This window comes from Scyliorhinus canicula, chromosome 8, assembly GCF_902713615.1.
Source record: "Scyliorhinus canicula chromosome 8, sScyCan1.1, whole genome shotgun sequence".
NCBI lineage: Eukaryota > Metazoa > Chordata > Chondrichthyes > Carcharhiniformes > Scyliorhinidae > Scyliorhinus > Scyliorhinus canicula.
The window spans coordinates 165666477-165693487 of NC_052153.1; the positions used below are offsets into that span (position 1 = coordinate 165666477).

Sequence of the window (27011 nt, forward strand, 5' to 3'; positions counted from 1 at the left end):
ACCCCGGTCGCTGTGTACGTAGCTGGGGAAACCAAACAAGGTGAAGATGCTATGCAGGGCCATAATGACTGTGTGGGAGGTCATGTCGGGGCACGGATAGTGAATGGAAAGCGGGAGAACTCGTCTATGACGTTTAAGAAGTAGATGTTCTTGTTAGTTGAGGGGAATGGCCCATTGAAATCAATCGCGAGGCGTTCAAAGGGCCTAGAAGCCTTGACCAGGTGGGCCCTGTCTGGTCTATAGAAGGGCGGTTTGCACTCCGCACAGATCGGGCAGTCCCTGGTGACCGCTTTTACCTCCTCGTTGGAGAAAGGCAGGTTTCGGGCCTTCATGTAGTGGGCGAGCCGGGTGACCCCCGGGTGGCAGAGGTCATTGTGGATACTTTTTAATCGGTCGATCTGCGCGCTGGCGCATGTCTCGCGGGATAGGGCATCCGGAGGCTCATTGAGCTTCCCAGGTCAATATTTGATATCGTAATTGTAGGTGGAGAGTTCGATCCTCCACCTCAGAATTTTATCGTTTTTTATTTTGCCCCTTTGCGAGTTGTCGAACATGAAGGCAACCGATCTTTGGTTGGTGATGAGGGTGAACCTCCTACCTGCGAGGTAGTGCCTCCAGTGACGGATAGCCTCCACAATGGCTTGTGCTTCTTTCTCGACTGAGGAGTGTCGGAGTTCTGAAGCGGAGAGGGTACGGGAGAAAAATGCAACGGGTCTCCCTGCCTGATTTAACGTGGCTGCAAGAGCTACCTCTGAGGCGTCGCTCTCTACCTGAAATGGGGTGGATTCATCCACCGCCCGCATGGCCGCTTTGGCGGTGTCCTCCTTGATGCCGTCGAAGGCCTGGCGTGCGTCGGCTGACAGGGGAAATCGGGTGGTCCTAAAGAGTGGGCGGGCTTTGTCCGCATATTGAGGGACCCACTGGGCGTAGTAAAAAAAAATCCCAAGCACAGTTTGAGGGCCTTGAGACAATGAGGGGGAGGGAGTTCTAAGAGGGGGCGCATACGGTCCGGGTCAGGGCCCAGGACTCCGTTTTCCATGACATAGCCGAGGATGGCTAGTCTGGATGTGCGGAAAACACATTTCTCCTTGTTGTACGTGAGGTTGAGTTTCTGTGCCGTCTGGAGAAAACGGTGGAGGTTGGCGTCGTGGTCCTGCTGGTCATAGCCGCAGATGGTGACATTGTCCAAGTACGGAAACGTGGCCCGCAGCCCGTACTGGTCCACCATTCCATCCATTGCTCGTTGGAACACCGAGACCCCATTAGTGACGCCGAAAGGGACCCGGAGGAAATGGAAGTGGCGGCCATCGGCCTCGAATGCCGTGTAGTGGCGGTCCTCCGGGCGGATTGGGAGCTGGTGGTATGCAGACTTCAGATCCACCGTGGAGAAGAGCCGATACTGGGCGATCTGATTTACCATGTCTGCAATCCTGGGGAGGGGATACGCGTCGAGGAGCGTAAATCTATTTATAGTCACGACCACCATACGGAATTTTTCCCCGGTCTTAACGACCACCACCTGAGCTCTCCAGGGACTATTGCTGGCCTCTATAACCCCCTCACTAGAGGGAGAGACTGGTGGGGGAGCTCCTAGATGTGGATAGGAGGTACGCGGAGGCCCCAGAGGAGGGATTGTTGGAGGAACGGCGTAGCTTGCAGGCCAAGTTCGACTTGCTGACCACCAGAAAGGCGGAGACACAGTGGAGGAAGGCGCAAAGCGCGGTTTATGAGTATGGGGAGAAGGCGAGCAGGATGCTGGCGCATCAGCTCCGCAGGCGGGATGCAGCTAGGGAAATTGGTGGAGTGATGGATAAGGGTGGGAATGTGGTGCGGAAGGGGGCAGAGGTGAACGGGGTCTTTAGGGACTTTTACGAGAAACTGTACCGGTCGGAGCCACCGGTGGGGGGTGGGGGGGGGGGAGCTTTATGAACAGGCTACGTTTCCCAAAGGTGCAGGAGGAGCTGGTGGAGGGGCTGGGGGCGCCGATTGAGTTGGAGGAGCTAGTCAGGGGGATTGGTCAAATGCAGTCAGGGAAGGCGCCGGGGCCAGATGGGTTCCCGGTGGAATTTTATAGAAAGTATGCGGATCTGGTGGGCCCCCTGTTGGTGCAGGCCTTCAATGAGGCATGGGAGGGGGGGGCTTTGCCCCCGACGATGTTACAGGTGCTGATGTCTTTGATCCTGAAGCGGGATAAGGATCCCCTGCAGTGTGGATCATACAGGCCGATCTCGCTCCTCAACGTGGATGCTAAGTTGCTGGCCAAGATCCTGGCCACCAGGATAGAGGACTGTGCCAGGGGTGATACATGACGATCAGACAGGATTTGTCAAGGGACGGCAGCTTAACACGAATGTGCGGAGGTTGTTAAATGTTATTATGATGCCGGCGGTGGAGGGGGAGGCGGAGATAGTGGTGGCGCTAGATGCAGAGAAGGCCTTTGATAGAGTTGAGTGGGGTACCTGTGGGAGGTGCTGGAGAGGTTTGGATTTGGGGAGGGGTTCATCAAATGGGTAAGGTTGCTTTATGAGGCCCCGATGGCGAGTGTAGCTACTAATGGAAGGAGGTCAGAGTACTTCAGGCTCTACCGTGGGACCAGGCAGGGGTGCCCCCTGTCCCCGTTGCTTTTTGCACTGGCAATTGAACCTCTGGCTATGGCGTTGAGGGAGTCGGGGAGGTGGAGGGGTCTGGTGTGGGGTGGGGAGCAGCATCGGGTATCGCTGTATGAGGACGACCTGCTGCTGTATGTGGCGGATCCAGTGGGGGGAATGCCGGGGGTGATGGAGCTGTTGGCTGCGTTTGGGGGCTTCTCGGGCTGTAAGCTGAATCTGGGTAAGAGCGAGGTGTTTGTAGTGCACCCGGGTGATCAGGAGGAGGGAATTGGTAGGCTCCCGTTTAAGAGGGCAGTGAAGAGTTTTAGGTACCTGGGGGTGCAGGTGGCCAGGAGTTGGGGGACTCTCCACAAGCTTAATTTTACCAGGCTTGTGGAGCAGATGGAGGAGGAATTTAAAAGGTGGGACATGGTGCCGCTATCGCTGGCTGGTAGAGTGCAGTCCATCAAAATGACGGTGCTCCCGAGGTTCTGGTTCCTTTTTCAGTGCCTGCCCATCCTTATCCCTAGGGCCTTTTTTAGGAGGGTGACTAGCAGCATCATGAGCTTTATTTGGGCGCATGGGACCCCGAGGGTGAAGAGGGTCTTCTTGGAGCGGGGCAGAGATGGTGGGGGGCTGGCGTTACCCAACCTCTCGGGGTATTATTGGGCGGCCAATGTGTCAATGGTGCGCAAGTGGGTGATGGAGGGGGAGGGGGCAGCATGGAAAAGGTTGGAGATGGCGTCCTGTGGAGGCACAGGCCTGGGGGCCCTGGTAACGGCGCCATTGCCGCTCCCTCCTATGAGGTATACCATGAGTCCGGTGGTGGCGGCTACCCTCAAGATTTGGGGGCAGTGAAGGCGACATAGGGGGGAAGTGTGGGGCTCGATGGAGGCTCCGCTCAGGGGGAACCATCGGTTTGTCCCGGGGAAAATTGATGGGGAGTTCCTGGGGTGGCACAGAGCGGGCATCAGAAAGCTGAGGGACCTGTTCATTGACGGGAGGTTTGCGAGCCTGGGAGAGTTGGAGAAATTTGAGCTCCCCTCGTGGAACATGTTCAGGTACCTGCAGGTAAAGGCGTTTGCTAGGCGGTAGGTGGAGGGATTCCCTTTGCTGCCCTCGAGGGGGGTGAGGGTGAGGGTGCTTTCGGGGGTCTGGGTCGGGGATGGGAAGATATCTGATATCTACAAGGTAATGCATGAGGTGGAGGAGGCGTCAGTAGAGGAGCTAAAGGCTAAGTGGGAAGGGGAGCTGGGGGAGCAGATCGAGGATGGGACATGGGCAGATGCCCTGGAGAGGGTTAACTCTTCCTCCTCATGTGCGCGGCTTAGCCTCATCCAATTCAAGGTGCTGCACCGGGCCCATATGTCCGGGACTAGGATGAGTAGGTTCTTTGGGAGCGAAGACAGGTGTGTCAGGTGTTCGGGGAGTCCAGCGAACCATGCCCATATGTTCTGGGCATGCCCGGCACTGGAGGGGTTCTGGAAGGGGGTGGCGAGGACGGTGTCGAGGGTGGTAGGATCCAGGGTCAAGCCAGGCTGAGGACTCACGATTTATGGGGTTGCGGTGGAGCCAGGAGTGCAGGAGGCAAAAGAGGCCCGCGTTTTGGCCTCTGCGTCCCTAGTAGCCCGGCGGAGGATCTTGCTACAGTGGAAGGATGTAAGACCCCCAAGCGTGGAGACCTGGATCAATTACATGGCGGGTTTTATTAAGCTGGAAAAGGTCAAATTCGCCCTGAGAGGATCGGTACAAGGGTTCTTTAGGCGGTGGCAGCCTTTCCCCGACTTTCTGGGTCAGCGATAGGGAACTGGGTCAGCAGCAGCAGCAGCCGGGGGGGAGGGGGGGGGGTAAAAGTGGGGTGGGGGGGGTGTTGACTATGTTTATTTAATTTAATTTATTTTCAAGTTCTCTTGTTGTTTAGCGGGTTTGGGGGGGGGGGTGGTGGGCTCGATATATGCGTTGCTACGGTCTTGGGGGTGTTATGCTTGTTATGTTGTTTTATTGCTGTTTGTTACTGTTTATTGTTATATATTTTGTAAAAGATTTTCAATAAAAATTATTTAAAAAAATAAATAAATAAATAAACAAATCCAATCCAATCCAATATTCCATGAAAACTGCCTTTATTAATGCTGAAAATCTGCAACCCATTTAATCGGATCTGACGGAACCAATCTCGGCCCATGAGACTTGGCACTTGACCACGATGATCAGTAAGTAGGCTGATTGATTTTGGTAGGTTACTGGTGCTGCTGGTGGGACAAAGTATCTCTGAGGCGTCTCCAGTGTACATGGCCAGCCTGAAATTGTGCTTTGTAATTTGAGGGGCTGGACTCCACCAGCAAATAGCAATATGTCTGCTTTCCCATGATGGTGACAGAGGCTCCTGTAACCACCCCCATTCTTAGTGGCTGATCGCTCACCAGTAAGGCAATTATAATTGTAGCTGACTTGTTGGGCGGCATTCTCCATCCCACCGCATCCGTTTTCTCGTGCGGCGCGCCCCCGGCAGCAGCAGAATTCTCTGTCCTGCCAGCTGGTCAATGGGGTTTCCCTTTGTGGGCACCGCACATGCCATCGGGAAATCCGCGGGCGTGAGTGTACTGCTGGCGAAACGGAGGATCCCGACAATGGAGAATCCAGCCCGTTTACTTTAGTATTGTTTACTCTGTAAACTTCAGATTCTTCTTCAGAGTTGCTTTCTAAACAAAGCACTGGAGTCATTTTGTTTTGTTGGCCGTTAATAAGTTTTATTTGGTTTTGCATTTAAACCTAACATGCCTCTCCCCACCTCGTTACAGGCAAACTATGTTGCATATTTAAATTTAAGCCTCTCCTGGGGGTGCTCTTCCCCACACCAGTAGCATTCTGCTAAGTTCTTGGTTTGCAGACCGGACTTTCTGCATCTCTGTCCTGTCTTGCTCACTGCTCTTTGACTCATGGCTTTCAGCACCTTCATCCCTAGTTCCCGAGGTTTCCCACCAAAGTTGGTTCACCTCACCCAGATACATGCTTTGCAATTCTAATACAACTTTTGCAGCATTTTCTGAGCAATCTCTAAGCAATCTCAAGATACAGTCTGTCCCTACTAATAGTTTTCTGTACGGTGAGATTATTCACACCACAAACCAACCTATTTCTTAACATCTCACTGAGTGTCGATCAGAATTCACATTGTTCAGCTAATTGCCTTAACCCTGGAATGAACGCTGCCAACATTTCCTCTGGATTTCTCATTATAGAATTACATTTATAGTGCTGCATTATCACCAATGGCTTTGTGTGATAGCGCTTGTTGACCAGCTCAACCATCTGCTCAATTGTTTTTGTATCTGAAGTCTCTGGAGAAGCCAGACTTCGAATCATATGGTAAGTTTGAGTCCTGTAGGCTGTTAGAAGGATTTATTACCTATTTTTTTCCCCTTCTTCCACTCCCCCCCCCCCCCCCCCCCCACCAATTTCATTGGCACAAAAAACAATTGGAGACACTTCACATATTGGACCCATTTCTCTGTTTCAGAGTCAAATGGTTCCAACTTCCCAGATAAAGGCATTTTGGCACTCACAAGTTGTTCCAGTAGTGTTTCCCAAAAAGAGTTTTGATTCAGAGACTGCTCTCCTGACTTGCAGCAGATGACAGAAAAAGTTCCACTTTACCTCATAGCCAAATGTAATGGCTGAGAGGAACTGATGATCAACAAGGCAGGTAAATGAACAGGAATGCATTTTGGATAAAAAAAATCAATGCACAGCAGAGCGAAGAGAAGCCTTAAGGGATCAAAGGCTACCGGACTCCAACTGTTTTTTTCTCACACTCCCCCGCGCTTGATTCATGCACCTCCCCACAATTGGCCTGATAGGTCATGTGATCCCTGATAACTTGCCTCCCTCCATAAGGGGGCATGCCACCACATTTTCTAGCCTAATCTTATAACTAAAATCCCCCATCCCTGGAACCATTCTGCAAGGTCTCCACTGCAATCTTCCAAGGACTATCAGATCAGTCCAAAGACACGAAGGTTAGATGGAGTTATGAAGATAGGGTGGGGGAGTGTGCCTAGGTAGAGTGCTCTTTCGGATGTGCAGTCTTGATGGGCCGAATGGCCTGCACTGTAGGGATTCTATGGATCCTTCATAAAGTGCGGTGAGCAGAACTGGATGCAATACACTAGTTGGAGCCTACCCAGCGATCTATAGAGATTCAATATAACTGCCCTGCTTTTGTACTTAGTACCTATTTGTGAAGCCCAAGATTCAATAGTGTAATCACTGTTGTAGGGTAGGAGATGTGACAGCCATTAACACACAGCACAATCAAACAAATGGCAATAAGGTAATCTGTGTTAGTGATTTTGGCTGAATGATAAATATTGGCCAGGCCACTGGGAAAAGCTGTCCATGGGAACACCTACCTTGTTCAGTCTCACCCACAGTACTAACACTTGACCAAATCTTCATGTCATCCACAAATCTGTAGATTAATCCCCAATCCCTTCACCTTCATTAAAATAGATAGTAAACATCAAAACACAAAAAACATGGAAGCACATTGTTGTTTCACAACACCAGGTCCCAGGATCGATTTCCCCCTGGGTCGATGTCTGTGCAGAGTCTGTGCATTCTCCCCGTGTCTGTGTGGGTTTCCTCCAGGTGCTCTGGTTTCCTCCCACAAGTCCCAAAAGACGTGCTGTTTGGTGAATTGGACATTCTGAATTCTCCCTCTGTGTACCCGAACAGGCACCAGAGTGTGACGACTAGGGGCTTTTCTCAGTAACTTCATTACTACGTTAATGTAGGCCAACATGTGACAATAAAGAGTATTGGATTGGAAAAATATAGGATTGGATGATCTTGTGGGATGCCAGTGATATTCACAGAACTGCTAACGATCCCCTATTTACTGGAGCGAAGCCAGTTCTTAATCTACTTTAAAGGAAACTGTTGACTTGTAGGAGAAGTGCTCTGTCTTAACCAGAAGTATAAATCAGTAGGTCAGATGTGAAGTGTTCCTTTTGTCGTTGGGCATGGTGCCCAGACATGCAGCAGCCACATGGCATCCTCCATTTTACCTGGAGATGAAAAATAAACCGAGTGCACAGAGGCGCATGGAATTTCTAGAGAACAAATCCATGCCCAACATTGCCTTCATTCCTCAGTTGAGCTGCGTCAAGCAGTAATATGTAAACTAAGTGTCACAATGTGCTGAGGCTCTCTATCCCCGACATTGTGAAGGATGGGTCTAGCCACAAGCCTGCAACATCTTCATTCAGAGGGAGTTAATATTCGGTTATCCAGAAGCTTGACTGTTTCCCAACTGCTGCTATTGTTTCTTGAATGGCTGAAGTTCACCAGGTATTTTGCCTCCATCTATATCGTAAAGTCCACTCCCAAGTGTTGATTGGTCTTAATAACAGGTCTAAATTTACGTTGCACAGGTTTGGACCAAAATTTCATTGAGTATCTCCCACTGGCGATATAATTCTGGATGTGTGCTCTATACACAGCAGAACTGAAGAATTATGCTCCAGAACTTGCTGCACCCCTAGCCAAGCTGTTCCAGTATAGCTACAGCACTGGCACCCAGCTGGTTGGAGTCATACCTAGCAGAAAGGAAGACCATTGTAGTTGTTGGAGATCAGTCATCTGAGCTCCAGGGCATCATTGCAAGGTAATGTCCTAGGTCCAACCATCTTCAGCTGCTTCATCAATAACTTTCCATCACAAGGTCAGAAGTGGGGATATTCGTTGATGACTGCACAATGTTCAACACCATTTGTGACTCTTCGGATACTGAAACAGTCCATGTCCAAATGCAGCAACACCTGGACAATATCCGGGCTTGGACTGGAAAATGGCAAGTAACATTCATGTCACACAAGTGACAGGCAATGAGTATCTCCAACAAAAGAACTCTGATCATCACCCCTTAACATTCATTGGCATTATCATCGCAATTTCTCCATTATCAACATCCTGGGGTGGAAAGTGAACTGCACTAGCCATACAAATACTGTAGCTAAAAGAGCATGTCAGAGGCTGGAAATCCTGTGGTGGTAAAACACCTCCTGACTCCCCAGAGCCTGTCCAAAATCTACAAGTCTCAAATCAGGAGAGTGGTGAATACTCACCATTTGCCTTGTCGAATGCAGCTTCAAAAACACCCAAGTAGTTTCATCCCATCCAGGACAGTACAGCCAGCTTGATTGACACACCATTCACTAACTTTCCCTCCCTTCCCCATCGGTGCATGGTTGCTGCGGTGTGTACCATTGAGCAGATGCCCTGCAGGACTTCACCAATGTAAGTTTCAGGGTTTTGAGGTATAAAACCTTCCTAATTAAAACAAACTCTTAAGTCTGAATTTTTATTTTCTATCTCTAGGGCCCTCAGTTGTCCTTGACCTACATGGTACAAATAACTTTATGAAACAAGTTAGAATTTATTAATGAAGATTTTACATACACTTAACAAGAAGCAGTGAAGACAACATAAAAGTTTCTAATCTCTTGAGATCCCAGGAACTCTTGGTGTTGTAGCACAGGCACTGTCCCTCTTCTTTCTCTTTTAAGTGATGTTGAACTGTGTCCAGAAAAGTCATACCCCAGAAGCCATGGTATCACTGTGACAATGAGGATTACAATTTGTCACCTTTTATCCCCAGCCTCTCCTTCATCCTTCCTTTTTGGGGATCATCCAAATTCACTCCTCCCATTGATTATAGACTACAATTTACAGTCCATCACAAATAGATGCACATTTCCTTCTAGCTACAGGGAAGCCATGGATAAAATCACATACTCTTGTCAACACATCTTAAACCACGCCTCACATTGAAGTTATTAGTTAAGACCACTTCCTATCATAATATCAGAGAATGAAGATTTCCTCTCTGGTACAGATCAAGTAATGGTTAGTTTAAACATAGTGTAACCTTAAGCTTGATTGGCACCACTAACATTTATGCCCTCCACCACCCATCCACAGTAGTGGCACTGTAAACTACCCACAAGATGCACTAAGAACCCTTAGACAGAATCACTGCCATCTGGAAGGACAACGGCAGCAGATACATGGGAACCCCACCAGCTGGAAGTCCTCCTCCAAATCACTCAACGTCTTGACTTGGAAATACATCGCCGTTCCTTCACTGCTGCTGGGTCAAAATCCGACAACTCCCTCCCTAACAGGACTATGGGAGTACCTACACCACATGCACTGCAGCTACAAGAACACAGCTCACCACCACCTTCTCAAGTGCAATTAAGGATGGGCAACAATTGCTGGCCTAGCCAGCGGAGTCCACATTGCGTGAATGAATAAAACAAAAACACAATAAGCTCCAGGGATCCTAATGAATTTCATGATTGTTTTAAGTGAACACAAGGAACATTCCATCTTTTCAAATGCAAAGTGAAAATAAGTCAAACATAAGAACCCATAAAAGCGTGTGTAAAACATAAGTACAAAGTGGAGAGAGGAGGTGGGAATAAGCTATCGAATTATTATTAAAACTATTAACACTAATAATTGCTAACTAGCCTGCAGAAGTTCAAAGTGGGAGGGAGGGGTTAAGTTGTAACATTCATATTAAAATTAATAATTCCGAACCAGACTGCATTCATTTATGTTTTAGTAATTGACTTTTTTTTGTTTAAATCTCTCTTTGATCTCCAGCACCCAAATTCCTGACCCCATTGTTACCTGTGGTAGTTTGCTGCATCATTGGCTTGGTCAGTGTCTCTGATTGGTCAGAACTGACCCCATTATTGTCTCCTCTCACAAAGATGTCCGCCTTGGCAACTGTGAATTGTTGCTGTGGTAACCGAGGATGCGCCTCTTGCAGCTGGCGAGTTGGTGCTTTCTGAACCGAAAGGCTTTTTTGGGCTGAGGGGGGGCCTCTGGATCGGGACCAGTAACAAAAAAAAGAAATGGTGAGTCTCAAAGCTCATAGAACAACACTGCAGGGCGAATGTGAAGGTCTAGGCCCAGAAGTAGAACATTGAACACGGACGTGGCTAGTTTACAAATGTGTTCTTATAACTTATTATTTTTAGCCCGGGACATGATTCAAAGATGAATGTCATCAAAACAAGAGTCACGTTTTGTTATATAAAGGTGTTAGGTTTCAAAGATGCACATTTGTCAGTTCTTTAATGGGTGCAATAATTCCAGGAGGTGCGGAGTGAAAGGTCAGACTGGTTTATATTAAACTGAAAAATAAGGTAGCTCGCGCAGCATGCAAAACAAGCGTCCCAGGACTATCGGGAACTGGGAGCGACAGTTAAAAGTCTCACTAATGAACCCCAGATGGGCGAGCTTCCGGCAACTCACCATGGGAACTCATTTTTAACAAAATGTATTTTATTTACAGACATTTATCAAAACAGGTTACAACCCAAACACACTGGGAAACATACTTTCCAGAAATCAACTATCCAGTCTTTACAAATTTGTTCCCCTTTTTCACTCCCGCTCCCGCTCCCCCTCCTCCTCCTCTCCTCCCCTCCCCCCCACCCCGCCCCGCGACGAACAGTTCCTCAAACACGGTCACAAACATCCCCCACCATTTCTCAAATCCCCCCCCCGCTGAGTCCCTTAACTCATACGTTACCTTCTCCAACCACAGCAAGTCGCACAGGTCACCCAAATAAGCCGTTACCCCCGGTGCCGATATCGACCGCCACTCCAGTAGAATTCGCCGCCGTGCAATCAGAGAGACAAAGGCCACAACATTGGCCTTCCTCCTCTCTATTATATTACGTTGTTTAAGTAATATATGTCGTTACTAACTGTAGACGATGTTGAAGAATACTCGAGTCTTCAAAGTAAGCTGAAAGAATTTATTAAGTAATGACAAAACTAATAAATGAGTTTGACACTCTACTGATCTAACTCTAGCAACAAAGTGAGAATGACTAGCTGTACAAACTGTATCTAAGCTACACATGGTGGCTTAACTGAGATCTCTCTGCTACACTGATGTTCTTCCTGTAGCTTCTGCTGAGAGAGAGAGAGATCTTGTGAGCTGAGGTTATATAGTGTGTCGTGTGGTGCCCTCTAGTGGTTATGCCACAGCTGAGTGTTGTGATTAACCCCTTAGTTCAGTGTTCTTCAAAGTTGGGTGCGCGACCCGTGGGTGGGTCGCGGGCGGGTGTCGGGAGGGTCGCGGAGCTGTTGTCCGCGGTGCTCCCGATCGCGCAAATCATAATGCCGGTTTTTCATAACGCCGGCTGCAAGCCGCCTTTAAAACAGCCGCGAACATGGGAAAAAATTTGGGCGCATTGCGCGTGCACACACGATCATCGGCGCGCATGCGCAGTGCGGCCGCTATTTTTTAAACGGTCTCAGCTTAATCGCTCACTTGTGCATGCACAATTTATCATTTGACTTCATTGTTCCTTGATTACTTGGAGTAATTTTAAAAGGTGCAATGAAGTAAGTAGTTTATGTGTGTAATGTTCCTGTCTCCATCTATATGAGAATAAAAGGAATGCAAATCATGATTAGCCATACTCATTCTTGCATTACCTTTTTTCACAATGGTATTTCCATGCTCATCTGTGTACTGTTCCTCTGTAACCGTTTTTTATTCATTTATTTTATTCATTTTTTTTTTTCATTTTTCTTTACAAGTTTTGGGGGGGGGGTATTCATTTTATTCATTTATTTTATTAATTTATTTTTTTTATTTTTTTTACAAGTTCGGGGGGGGGGAGGTTTATTTAATAAAATTTTACGGAAGAAATGCAGAACTTTGGACGGATGGAGACTCCATACTTTCCGACACCGGAAGGCTTCACCTTCATCCAACAGGTTCCATTGGAGGGCCAAAGGGACCCAAAACCATTTCCTCTTGTTGTATTTTATATTTTCCCCGCGTCTTGACTGTGATAGAGAAATTCAAACAGCATTCATTAGATAAGCAAAACTGAACTTTATTCACTAATTAGAACTGCTAGCAGAAATTGGCTGATACTTGGAAAGTCGGAAGGCAGTCAATTACAAACTGCGGAGTCCGTCCCAAGTCTGCGATAGTACAGAAAAGAAGGCGATTCTTATACATTATAGGATCAAGATAACATGAATACAGCTTGGTCAGGAATTTGATCGAAAGTAAAACATAAGTAATAATCGTTACAATGGCGTCACCTTCTGACCTTTAGGGGACTTGAGTTTCATATCATTATCTTGTCTTTGTTTTAAGAAAGGGAAGAAGTTGTTTACATACAGAAAGAGACACTTGTTCAGCTTGTTATGTATTGAGACTACTAGTTCCAAGCCTTATCTAGACTCTCAGGACATGCTGTCTATGTGTATTATGAATCTGTGTCTTAGGTTAAATTCAATTGTACCAAGAAGACTTGACTAGTTTTCCCATCATGCCATTATTTGCTTCACACAATACTACACTCTATTTTTATCAGCAGCAAACAAGGTAAGAGAAAATGGTGGGTCGCTCAGGTCGGCCGGCGTAGGTCACAAAGGTCAGCCGGCGTAGGTCGCGAAGGTCAGCCGGTTGGGTCCCGAAGGTTGGCCGGTTGGTAAAAATGGGTCCTAGGAAAAAAAGTTTAAAGTCTTAGGGCGAAATTCTCCGCCCCCCACGACGGGTGGGAGAATAGCGGGAGGGCCTTCCCGACATTTTTGCCGCCCTCCCGCTATTCTCCCACCCCCCCGCCGAAGTCCCGACCCGAATCGCTGCCGCCGTTTTTTTACGGCCGGCAGCGATTCTCAGCTGTTAGATGGGCCGAAGTCCCAGCCCTTTCCGCCGTTTTTACGAACGGCAAACACACCTGGTCTTGCCGTTCGTAAAAACGGCGTGACTAACTCGCTATTAATAACCATGGCACCGATTGGCACGGCCGTACCACGGCCGTGCCAAGGGTGCCATGGGCCCGCGATCGGTGGGCACCGATCGCGGGCAGCGGGCCCGATGCCCGTGCACTACTTGTCCTTCTGCCGCCCCGCAGTATCCATTCGCGGGGCGGCTGAGGGGCAACCCGGCCCGCGCATGCGCGGGTTTCGCGCAAAAACGCGATGACGTCACCCGCGCATGCGCGGGTTGGAGTCTTCCAAACTGCGCATGCGCGGCTGACGTCATATGACGCGTCAGCCGGCGCTAACTCCGGCAAGCGGGCTTAACGATTTTCGTTAAGCCCGTCTTGCCGGAGCCTACGGCGTCGGGCTGCTAGCCCCGACCGGGGACCAGAATCGGTCCCCGGTCGGGAAGGGGCGCGCTGCCGTAAAACCCGCCCGGGTTTTACGGCAGCTTTACGATTTCTCCCGTTTTGGGAGAATCGCGCCCTTAGTTACATGTCTGTCTACATATCATTACACTCTCCATGAGCCCCGGCTTCTCTGAAACCTCAAATATCAAAGGTCCGGGTCCATCTCCTCCTCCACTATCCTGGCTAAGACCGCAAACACTCCCGACCAGAAACTTCCCAGTTTTTCACAACCCCAAAGCATGTGCGCGTGATTTGCTGGCCCCCGCCCACACCTCTCACACTCATCTGCTACCCTCTAAAAGAACCCATTCATTCTAGCCCAAGTTAAATGTACCCTGTGCACCACCTTAAACTGTATCAGGCTCATCCTTGCACAAGATGAGATCCCATTTACCCTACGAGTACCTCAATCCATACTCCCCAATTGATCTCCCCTCCCAACTCCCCTTCCCATTTCTCCTTGATCTTCACCACCCACTTGTGTTCCCCCAGCCACTTGTATATATCCCCGATTCTTCCCTTCCCTTCCACATCTGGAAGCAGCAGTTGCTCCAGCAGGGTGCATCCCGACAACCTAGGGAACCCCCTCCAGACCTATCATGCAAAGTCCTGAAACTGCAGATACCCAAACTCACTCACCCTCGGCAGCTCTACCCTCTCCCTTAGCTCCTCCAGACTGGTGACCATTTCCTCCAAATAGAGATCCTTCACCTTGGACAGCCCCACTTCCCTCCACGTCCTGTATACACTATCCACCCCCCCCCCTCTCCCCCCCCCCCCCCCCCACCCCCCGGCTAAAACCCATGATTCGCGCACAGCGGTGTTAGTGTGGTAGTCACCACTGTTGTATTGTGTATACTGCATACCAGGGTATTATTGTAAGGCCCCTGTACTACAGGTACGGGAGTAGCTCCCTGCCTGCTCACTCCGCCCAGTAGGCAAGGTATAAATGTGTGGGCTCTCCGAGCTGCAGCCATTTTAGCAACAGCTGCGGGAGGCTCCACATCTCTGCGTAGTAAAGCCTTGACTACTCTCTACTCTCGTCTCGTCGTAATTGATAGTGCATCAATTTATTACGCAGAGATTTTAAAACAGTGGATCTCAGCATCAAGCCTGATCGCCTGCAGCTGCACCCTCAAGCAGACAACGCCAAGTCGGCCTTCGCACATTGGCTAGCTTGCTTCGAGGCATACATCGGATCTGCAACTGAACCACCCTCAGAGACACAGAAGCTCCAGATCCTTTACAGGCGACTGAGCTCAGACATCTTTCCCCTCATCCGGGACGCGCCGACATACGCTGAGGCCATGGCGCTACTGAAGGAGAACTACGCTCAGCAGACCAACAAAATCTATACCAGGCACCAACTCTCCACGTGGCATCAACTCCCCGGTGAGTCTGTGGAAGACTTCTGGCGTGCCCTGCACGCCCTGGCGATAGACTGCGATTGCCAGGCCATTTCGGCCGCTGAACATTCTGACCTGCTACTGAGAGACGCGTTCGCTACGGGCATAGGGTCGGCCTACATCCGCCAGCGACTCTTAGAAGGGGCTACCCTCAACCTCGCGGCGACCAAGAAACTAGCGCTCTTGCTCACAGTCGTCTCATGCAGCATACAGGCGTGTGCCCCCGACCACGAGGCCCACCCTTCCTGGACATTGTGGACCCCGGCAGCGAACACCCTACCATGCACCCCACAAGTGACCTCCCCCAGCCAACCCCAGGCCTGCACCGCGCGGCAGCCAAACAACCCCGGGGGACCCAAGTGCTACTTCTGCAGACAGTCAAGACTCCTCCGACAACGCTGCCCGGCACGGAGCGCGCTCTGCAAGGCCTGCGGTAAGAAAGGACATTTTGCTGCTGTGTGCCAGGCCCGCTCGGTCGCCGCTGTTGCCCCGGCACCCCCCATGTGCGACCCGCGGGCGCCGCCACCTTGCTCCCCTAACAACACGTGCGGCCCGTGGGCGTTGCCATCTTGCTCGTCTCACACGTGCGGCTCGTGGGCACCGCCATCTTGCCTGCCTCAGGACAGCTACTCGTCGGACACCTCATCGGACCGCTCATCGCCTGCAACCACTGCCGACCAGCCACGTCTGTCCTCCGTCACGATCGACCAGACACGACCTCACAACCTTGCGACCGTGTCGACGACAGTGATGGTCGGTGGGCACAAGGTTTCCTGCCTTCTGGACTCTGGGAGCACTGAGAGCTTCATCCATCCCGATAGGGTAAGGCACTGCTCCCTCACAGTTCACCCCACCAACCAGAGAATCTCCCCGGCCTCTGGATCCCACTCCATGGCGATCCGGGGGTACTGTACCGCCACCCTCACCATCCAGGGTGTAGAGTTCAGCTGCTTCCAGCTTTACGTCTTCCCCAACCTCTGCGCTGCCTTGCTACTCGGCCTGGACTTCCAGTGCAACCTCCAGAGCCTAACTCTGAAATTTGGCGGGCCCCCACCACCACTTACTGTATGCGGCCTCACGACCCTTAAGGTCGACCCACCTTCCCTGTTTGCAAACCTCACCCCGGATTGTAAACCCGTCGCCATCAGGAGCAGACGGTACAGCGCCCAGGTCTGAGGTCCAGCGGCTGCTGCGGGAAGGTATTATCGAGGCCAGCAACAGCCCCTGGAGAGCCTAAGTGGTAGTGGTGAAAACTGGGGAGAAAAAAAGGATGATCGTTGACTGCAGTCAGACCATCAATCGGTACACGCAGCTCGACGCGTACCCCCTCCCTCGCATATCTGATATGGTCTATCAGATTTCACAGTACCTGGTCTTCTCAACAGTGGACCTGAAATCTGCCTACTACCAGCTCCCCATTCGCAAGGCGGACCGCCAGTACACCTCGTTTGAGGCGGACGGCCGCCTTTACCATTTCCTTAGGGTTCCCTTCGGCGTCACTAACGGGGTCTCAGTCTTCCAACGGGAGATGGACCAAATGGTTGACTGGTACGGACTGCAGGCCACTTTCTGTCCCTGGATAACGTCACCATCTGCGGCCACGACCAGCAGGACCACGATGCTAACCTTTCCAAATTCCTCCATACCTCCAAACTACTCAACCTAATCTACAACAAGGAGAAATGTGTGTTCAGCATGTACCGATTAGCCATCCTCGACTATGTGGTTCAGAACGGAGTTCTAGGGCCCACCCCGATCGCATGTGCCCCCCTCATGGAACTCCCCCTCCCCCACTGCCCCAAGGCCCTCAAACGATGCCTGGGTTCTTTCGTATTATGCCTAGTGGGTCCCTAACTATGCGGACAAGGCCCACCCACTTATTCAATCCACCGTTTTCCCATTAACGGCCGAGGCTCACCAGGCCTTCAACCGTATCAAGGCCGACATCGCCAGGGCCGCGATGCACGCGGTCGATGACACGCTACCCTTCCAAGTCGAGAGTGATGCATCAGACATTGCTTTGGCCACCACCCTCAACCAGGCCGGCAGGCCCGTAGCATTCTTTTCCCGCACCCCCCATGCCTCCGAAATTCAGCACTCCTCCGTCGAAAAGGAGGCCCAGGCCATCGTTGAAGCTGTGCGGCATTGGAGGCTTTACCTGGCCAGCAGGAGATTCACTCTCCTCACTGACCAACGGTCAGGTGCCTTCATGTTTAACAACACACAGCGGGGTAAGATCAAAAATGATAAAATCTTGAGGTGGAAGATTGAGTTCTCCACCTACAACTACGAGATTTTGTATCGCCCCGGCAAGCTCAACGAGCCCCCCGATGCCCTATCCCGAGGTACATGTGCCAGCGCACAAGTGGACCGACTCCGCACCCTGCACGACGATCTCTGACACCCAGGGGTCACCCGCTTTTTTCACTTCATAAAAGCCCGCAATCTGCCCTACTCCATCGAGGACGTCAGGTCTATCATCAGAGACTGACAGGTCTGTGCGGAGTGTAAACCGCACTTCTACCGGCCAGACCGTACGCGCCTGGTGAAGACCTCCCGCCCCTTTGAACGCCTCAGCGTGGATTTCAAAGGGCCCCTCCCCTCCACCGACCGAAACACGTATTTTCTTAACGTGGTCGTGGATACCCCAGATTCCCCTTCGTCGTCAAATGCCCCGACATGACGTCTGCCACCGTCATCAAAGCTCTCAATACCATCTACGCTCTGTTCAGTTTCCCCGCCTACATCCACAGCGTCCGGGGATCCTCATTTATGAGCAATGAGCTGCGCCAGTTCCTGCTCAACAGGGGCATTGCCTCGAGCAGGACAATCCAGCTACAACCCCCGGGGAAACGGCAGGTGGAGCGGGAGAATGGGACGGTCTGGAAGGCCGTCCAGCTGGCCCTATGTCCAGAAATCTCCCAGCCTCCCGCTGGCAGGGGGACCTCCCCGACGTCCTTCACTCCATTTGGTCGCTCCTGTGCACTGCGACTAACGAAATTCCCCATGATTGTCTCTTTGCCTTCCCCATGAAGTCCGCCTCCGGGGTTTCGCTCCCAACATGGCTGGCAGCTCCAGGATCCGTTCTCCTCCGCAGTCATGTGCGTCTCCAGAAGGCGGACCCGTTGGTTGAGAGGGTACAGCAACTCCACGCGAACCCGCAGTACGTCTACGTGGCGTACCCTGTCAAGACACAGTCTCCCTCAGGGACCTGGCACCAGCTGGGTTCCCCCCCCCCCCCTCCCACCCTGGCGCCACCTTCCCTCCCCCCCGGCGCACCCCACCACAGCCGCCGCTCCAGGACGATCCGCTCTCCCCTTGGTCCCACCCGTGGATGAAGATGAGGTCGACATGCTCCCGGAGTCACTGACGTCCGAACCGACACTTGGATCACCACCACAACTGCAGCACTCGCAATGACGGATCAAGGCGCCCGACCGTCTAAATTTGTAACCTTTCTTAAATTTTTAAAAACCTGTATGTAAATAGTTTCCATCACCCCGCTGGACTCTTTTGTAACAGGGGGTGAATGTGGTAGTCACCACAGTTGTATTGTGTATACTGCATACGAGGGTATTACGGTAAGGCCCCTGTACTACAGGTATGGGGGTGGACCCCTGCCTGCTGGCTCCACCCAGTAGGTGGAGTATAAATGTGTGGGCTCTCCGAGCTGCAGCCATTTCAACAGCAGCTGCAGGAGGCTACACATCTCTGTACAATAAAGCCTCGATTACTCTCTAATCTCGTCTCGTCATAATTGATAGTGCATCAGTTAGCACTGACATCCCTTTCACCCTAAAATGCCTCCTCAACTTATTCCATATCTTCACCATGGACTGCACTACCGGACTCCCTGAATACATACTCGGAGCCATTGGCTATCACGTCCACCACCATAGCCCTAAAACTAGACCCCTTAAAAGATTCCTCCTCCATCCTAACCCACTCTACCCCTTCTCCTTCCCACCATCGCCGCACCTTATCCACATTCGCTGCCCAATAATAATGATGTGGAGATGCCGGCGTTGGACTGGGGTGAGCACAGTAAGAAGTCTTACAACACCAGGTTAAAGTCCAACAGGTTTGTTTCAAACACGAGCTTTCGGAGCATTGCTCCTTCCTCAGGTGTCGAGTTTGCACATTCACCCCGTGTTTGCGTGGGTTTCGCCCCCACAACCCAAAGCTGTGCAGGGTAAGTGGATTGACCACGCTAAATTGCCCCTTAATTTGAAAAAATGAATTGGGTACTAAATTTATATTAAAACAAAGAAGGCATGGAGGACGCATGCCTTTATCAGTCATGGCATAGATTATAGGAGCAGGGAGGTTATGATGGAGCTGTATAAAACTTTGGTTAGGCCACAGTTGAAGTACAATGTGCAGTTATGGTCTACTCACTATAGGAAGGATGTGATTGCACTGCAGAGAATGCAGAGGAGATTCACCAGGATGTTGGCTGAGATAGAACAGTACAGCACAGAACAGGCCCTTCGGCCCTCGATGTTGTGCCGAGCAATGATCACCCTACTTAAACCCACGTAACCCGTATACCCGTAACCCAACAATCCCCCCATTAACCTTACACTACGGGCAATTTTAGCATGGCCAATCCACCTAACCCGCACATCTTTGGACTGTGGGAGGAAACCAGAGCACCCGGAGGAAACCCACACACACACGGGGAGGACGTGCAGACTCCACACAGACAGTGACCCAGCCGGGAATCGAACCTGGGACCCTGGAGCTGTGAAGCATTGATGCTAACCACCATGCTACCGTGGAGTGTTTGAGAAGAGAGGCTGGATAGGCTTGGGTTGTTTTCTTTCGAGTGGAGAAGGCTGAGGGGGGACCTGATTGAGGTGTATAAGGTTATGAGGAATATGGATAGGTTGGATAGGAAGCAGCTGTTCCCATTAGTTGATGGGTCGATAACAAAGGGGAATAATTTTAAGGCGAGGGACAATGAGGTTTAGAGGGGATTTGAGGGAAATATTTTTCACCCAGAGAGTGGTGGGAATCTAGAATGCACAGACTGGGAGGGTAATACAGGCAGGAACCCTCACAGCATTTAAAAAGTACATGGATGAGCTCTTGAAATATATAAAATTCAAGGCTATGTTCAGAATGGAGGAGAGTTTGTGTAGGGGGTCAGGATTGAAGGCGCTAGCAACAACGCCGCTGCCAATGGCCCCGGGGAAATACTCAGGGGGCGCGATTCTCCGACCCCCACGCCGGGTAGGAGAATCGCGGGAGTGCCGGAGGATTCACGCCACGCCGCCCTGGCACCCTCACGCGATTCTCCCCCCCCCCCCACAAAACGGCGTGTCGCGTTTTGCGACAGGCCGCTCGGAGAATCGCCGCTCCGGTCGAGCAGCGATTCTCCGGCCCGCATGGGCCGAGCGGCCTGCCTAATACGACCGGTTCACGCCGGCGCCAACCACACCTGGTCGCTGCCGGCATGAACAGTGCACGACCGCTGCGTGTGGGGCCTGTGGGGGGCGGAAGGAGGATCGAGCACCAGTGGGGGTGCTCAGGAGGGATCTGGCCCGCGATCGGTGCCCACCGATCGTCGGGCCGGCATCTCTGAAAGCCGCACTCTTTTCCCTCCGCCACCCCGCAAGATCAATCCTCCATGTCTTGCGGGGCAGCGGAGGGGAGGACGGCAACCTGCGCATGCGCGGGTGATGTCATTTAGGTGCCGCCGGCTGCGCCATTCAGGCGGCGCCGCTTTGACGCCAGCGCCAAGGCCCGGCGCGCAAGATTGATGCACTGCCGCTCCTAGCCCCCTGGGGGTGGAAGAATAGGGGGCGAGGAGCGGTCTCCGATGCTGGAGTGAAACAGGTTTTCACTCCGGCGTCGGCACTTTGTCTCCCTTTGGGAGAATCGCGCCCAGGGAGTCCGGTAATAATAGCTTCATTGAGAATTTGGAGGCAGTTTCGGCAACACTTCGGGTTAGGGGCAGGGTCAAGGAAAATGCTAATTCAGGGGAACCACAGATTTGAGTCAGTGAAGTGGGACGGAAATTTTCGGAAATGGGAGGAGAAGGGGATTAAGACACTGAAAGATTTTTTTTGTGGGGGTCAGTTTGCAGGATTGAAGGAGATGAGAGCGAAGTATGGGCTGGAGGAGGGGGAAATGTTTAGATACATGCAGGTTCGAGATTTTGTCAGGAAGGTGATACAGAGCTTCCCAGTGGAGCCGGCTTCCACATTGCTGGAGGAGGTGCTGACGGCAGGGGGACTGGAGAAGGGGGTAGTATCAGCGGTTTACGGGGTTATTTTGGAAGAGGAGACGGCACCACTGGAAGGGATTAAAGCAAAGTGGGAGGAAGAGTTGGGAGGGGGTATGGAGGAGAGGTTCTGGTGTGAGGTGCTCCACCTCATGCACGAAGTTGGGGCTGATACAGCTGAAGGTGGTGTATTGAGCGCACCTCACAAGGGCGAGGATGAGCCGGCTCTTTGAGGGTAGAAGATGTGTGTGAATGTTGCGGGTGGGGGGGAAGGCAAATCCCCTTCATATGTTTTGGTCCTGTCCAAAGCTGGAGGATTACTGGAAGGAGATTTTTAGGAGCATCTCTAAAGTGGTGCACGTAAAACTGGACCCGGTCCCTCGGGAGGCCATATTCGGGGTGTCGGACAAGCCGAGGTTGGAAACGGGTGCGGAGGCAGATGTTGTAGCCTTCGCCTCGTTGATTGCCCAAAAGCGGATCCTGTTGGGATGGAGAGGAACCTCTCCACCCTGTGCCCTAGCGTGGCGGGGACCTGTTGGAATTCTTGACTCTTGAGAAGGTTAAGTTTGACAGGGGCTGGTTTAGCACAGTGGGATAAACAGCCGGTTTGTAATGCCGAATAATGCCAGCAGCGCGGGTTCAATTCCTGTACTGGCATCCCCGAACGGGCGCTGGAATGTGGCGAATAGGAGCTTTTCACAGTAACGTCATTGAAGCCTACTTGTGACTATAAGCTATTACTATTAACTGAGGGGAAGGATGGAGGGATTCTACAATTCATGGGCGTTATTCTTATGCACTTTCAAGAATTGGATAACATCAAACATTAGTGGGGGTGGGATTGGGAGGGAGGGGGACTGTAATATTAATGGTGACTATGGGTGATTCCTGATTCCCTTTGTTATTTGTTTATGTTAATATGCGGGCAGTGGTTTGGGGGTTGGTGGGAGGATGTGATTGTTATTGTTGATGTGGGGATTGGCATATTGGTTACTGCTTATTGTTGGTGGGTGCAAATTTGGGACAAAATGTGAAAAAGGAGAATAAAAATATTTTTAAAAACAACATTCAAGGCTATGGGCCAAGTGATGGGAAGTAGGATTAGTATAGATGTAGTGCAGTTTTGTTGGTGCAGACCCAATGGGCTAAAGGCCCTCTTCTGTATTGTATAACTCTATGACTTTATGAATCTATGACTCGATGCAGGCATTTGCAGTCCCATTGGTGCAAAAATACTTTGATGTTCGATCACCCATACTTATATCAGCAGATGCTTCTCAGCATGGGCTTGGTGCAATCTGCATGCAGAATGGCAGCCCAATAGCCTTCACTGAACTGAGACTCCCAATGCACTGATAGAAAAGGAATTTCTTGCTCTGGCCTTTGCCTGCCAGAAATTTCACGACTTCATATATGGTCACCTGGCAACTGTTGAAACTGATCATGAGCCACACATAACTTCCTAAAAAAAACTCTTCACACTGCGTCTACGTGACTGCAACGCATGATGCTAAAGTTGTAATGTTACAATCTCAGTGTCGGCTACAAATGTGGTAAGAAGCTGTACTTGGTTCATGCCCCCCCTAGAGCCTTCCTACCTACTATAGACCAGGCGGATCATCAGGAAGACATAGACCTCATGATAATAGAGCTGCTGTCCTCTCAGAATCCAGGAACTCCAAGTGCTTTAAAATCGGACACATGCAGCCAACTGCACAACATCATTAAGAAAGGCAGGCCAGAGTTCTTAAAGAAGTTTCCACACGAGCTCCGCACATTCTTCGCCATCGGAGATGAATTAACTATACAGAATGGACTGATACTTCCTGGCCAGCGATTCTTCATTCCTATTTCTCTTCAGAGGTCGATACCTAATAATTCACCAGTGACACTATGGATTGGAATCAACCAGATACAGGGCTAAGGAATCACTGCGCTGCCCCTCAATAATCGTCGATATGGAAAGGGAAGTCTCCAGATGTGCACCATGCAGTGCACTCAAGCCGCAACAAGCAGAAGAACCGCTGCACTTACATGAGATCCTGGGCATCCCATGGTCATTCACAGCAGCTGACATCTTTGAATGGAATCGAAAAGCCCACAAATCTGGCCCTCTAACACCTGGTCAAACGGTCAAGATCCATCCGGACTGCACGTGCCCACTAGTTACGCAACTGGTACTGGAAGCAGCACCAACAGATGCCACAGCATTTCAGCCATCCGGCCTACAATACAGGCCCCCTTACACCAGTGGGCATGCAGACTCTTCCAGAGGCCTATGCAGTGAACTCTGCGCCCACTGAGTACACTGGGGACACCATCCTGGGAAAAACTACAGCACAATCAATTGACATAACCACATACTGACGGCGCGTGATCAAACCGAACACAAGGTTCCAGGATCATGGGCGGGATTCACCCCTACCCGGCGGGGCGGAGGGTCCCGGCGGGATGGAGTGGCGTGAACCATTCCGGCGTCGGGCAGCCGCAAAGGTGCGGAAGTCTCCTAATCTTGAGGGGCTAGGCCCGCGCCGGAGTGGTTGGCGCCCTGCCGGCCGGCAGGAATGGCCTTTGGCGCCACGGCAGCTGGGGCAGAAGGGACTTCGCCGGCCAGCAGAAGTCCGCGCATGCGCCGGAGCGTCAGCGGCTGCTGACGTCATCCCCGCTAATGCGCAGGGGAGGGGTCACTTCCGCGTCCGCCATCGTGAAGGCTATGGCGAACGTGGAAGGAAAAGAGTGCCCCCACGGCACAGGCCTGCCCGCTGATCGGTGGGCCCCGATCGCGGGCCAGGCCACTGCGGGGGCACCCCCGGGGCCAGATCGCCCCCCGCCCCCCCCCCCCCCCCCCAGGACCCCGGAGCCCGCCCGCGCCGCCTGGTCCCGCCGGTAAGGTAGTGGTTTTATTCACGCCGGCGGGGCCGGCATGACAGCGGCGGGACTTCGGCCCATCGCGGGACGGAGAATCGCCGGGGGGGGAGGGGCCGCCGACAGGCGCGGCGCAATTCCCGCCCCTGCCGAATCTCTTGTGCCGGAGACTCCGGGAGACGGCGGGGGCGGGATTCACGCCGGCCCCGCCGATTCTCCGACCCGGCGGGAGGTCGGAGAATCCCACCCAATGTCACCATCTCGTCTGCAACTGACCTTCGAATCTCACCTTTGCACAACAGAAATAAAGGGACCGGAAAAAAGAGATGGGATGGGCTATCCACCAGCTGCAACAGCTCAATCCGTGTCTCACCATATATATATAGTTATGTATTGTTAGCCTGTTCAATCTGTACGTTATTTAAGGGTTCATACACAGTTACTATTTGCACTCACTGTTAAAGCTCAATGCCACAGGTTGCCCCAACTTAAACGGTGAAGCATGCTGCTCAGAGGCTTTTTGGTGTCAGTGTTTGGGAACTCGGCACTTCTACAGTTGTGTTTTCCAACCCCTCAGTTTTAGCATAATCCAATTTTCCATTAATAATACCACAGCAAATGCGAGATAGATGAACTCATGAGGGTTAATTTATTTATACACACTCAACGAGGGAGGAGCGTTGCTATGTAGCTCCATGCGTGCTTATGCAGTAAAAGAGAGATTGAGGGAGAGGAAGATTACAGGGCAAGGACCACGAGGGAAAAAATGCTGGTTTATGTGAGTCCAGAATCAAAGTCCAATGGTGTATTCCTTCACAGAAGTTGGCAGGCTGAATTGATGTTGGATAATTCACTGTTCCAGCAGAATAGACTTCCACTCTGAGATAGACACACAAATTAATCAATCGTGTAGGCGATGATACAAAATAAATAAAACTTTGACAAAGAATCATCTGGACTCGAAGCGTTAGTTCTTTTCTCTCCCTACAGATGCTACCAGACCTGCTGAGATTTTCCAGCATTTTCTCTTTGGGTATTAGGCGATGGTACAAAATGTCTAGTAGAAACAGTGTAGATGGGGGCCAGGCATTCATCCAGGCAGATCCCCTTTCTTGTGTTGCTGTAAGATAGATAGAAAAATGGCAGACTTAGGTTTTTCAGTGCCACATGGCAATATTACTGGTCCCACCAGCTTGGAATTCACGTCACTTGACTACCTCACCTCTCTGGCTTTGACAAAGGATGGGTATCCTTTTGTCTGGGTCTCTGAGATTGTTAATGTTTCAATGTCTTAACAGGAGGTTGTTGAGTCCCTTGTCCTAACAGATGAATCATTTATGGTTGGCCAGTCCTGGCTTCTGAAATGTAGATGGCCTTTGTATAGTTCCCTTTGAATTTGGTTTCAAAGGGGGTCATTGGAGTTTCTTGACAGATAGCAAGGCATTAGTTTCTGTGAATTACCATTTTAATTATTATTGCTCATGGGTCACAAACAGACATAACTTCAGCCATTTTAAAAGGGCCTTTGTCTGTTTTTTTAAAGTTTTAAAAATTAGCCATGAAGATATCTTCTAAAAAATATAAAGTGTGAGGTTTTAGCCCTCTGATATTCATTTTTTCTTTATGTATTTAAATGCATCTATGCCATTCTCTTGAACTATCACTTATGATTGTTCCACATTCTAGCTAGTCTCTAGGTAAGGAAGTTTCTCCTGCAACCCCTAATGGATTTATTGCCAACTCCCTTATATTTAAGTTTTGGACTCCCCTACAAATGAAAACATTTCCTCCAAGTCCCCCTTACCCTTCAATAGTACATTCCAAACCCACAGCTTCTATCATTTGGAGCAGTGATTCGCAAAGTGAAACACGGACTGTGAGGACCCCTAGGTGGTGCATTGATTGGTTCAAAATTCAAATCACTGTTGCGCAATGCCATGGCCATGGCCATGAGAGAGAACAGGCCAGAATCTTCATCCCCACTGCCCACATTAAGTCACACAAATAGACCAGCTCCCACATGCATGGCATGATTCATCATTAACACGAGCAATGGCAGTGTAGTGAACACATTAACATCATGTATGGTGCGATGCCAGGTATGTACATCACAACAATTGAATGATTGAATTAAACAAGGTGACATAGTCAAATTGCTAAAAGAATAAGAAACACTGCAGACATACTTTGGACAAACATCTTTACTAATGCATGATATAGATGTGATAAGTACTCCAACCATTAAACAAAACTTTCATAGACTGAACCCTGGGAAATTGGCTGATGTCAGTCTTCTCTGACTTCATATTGGATGAAGATATAATTGAACTGAGTCAAAGAATTTCGAGTTCATCAGTTGTATTGGTACCAAAACCTGATGGAACTCAAATATTTTGTATTGATTATCGTAAAGTGAATTGTAACAGAAACTGAGTCTTATCCTACACCCACAACTTGAAGATTGTATTTACAGAGTTTGAAGCTCAGTATTTATCAGCAATATTTACTTATTAAAATGATGTTAACAAGTGCCATTTACAGATCAAGCCAAGATAATCTCTACTTTTGTAACCCTGGACAACCTATATCAACATAAAGTGATGCCATTCAGAATGAAGGATGTGCCAACTACTTTTCAAAGGCTAACAGGTCTAGTTACTAATCACCTTGGCCTGTAGCGACACTTGAGAAGACCATG

At 50.5% G+C, this 27011-nt stretch overlaps 1 protein-coding gene across 1 annotated transcript in view; it reads left to right on the forward strand.

Annotated features, from left to right (window-relative positions):
* The first annotated feature begins 10384 nt into the window (after positions 1–10384).
* The window catches only part of LOC119970024 (ufm1-specific protease 2-like), a 100831-nt gene continuing 84204 nt past the window's right edge, over positions 10385–27011 (forward strand). Inside the window, exon 1 of the mRNA XM_038803971.1 lies at positions 10385–10519. Within this exon, the coding sequence (XP_038659899.1) occupies positions 10517–10519 (3 nt within the window). The 5' untranslated portion in view covers positions 10385–10516. The remainder of the gene's footprint in view (positions 10520–27011) is intronic.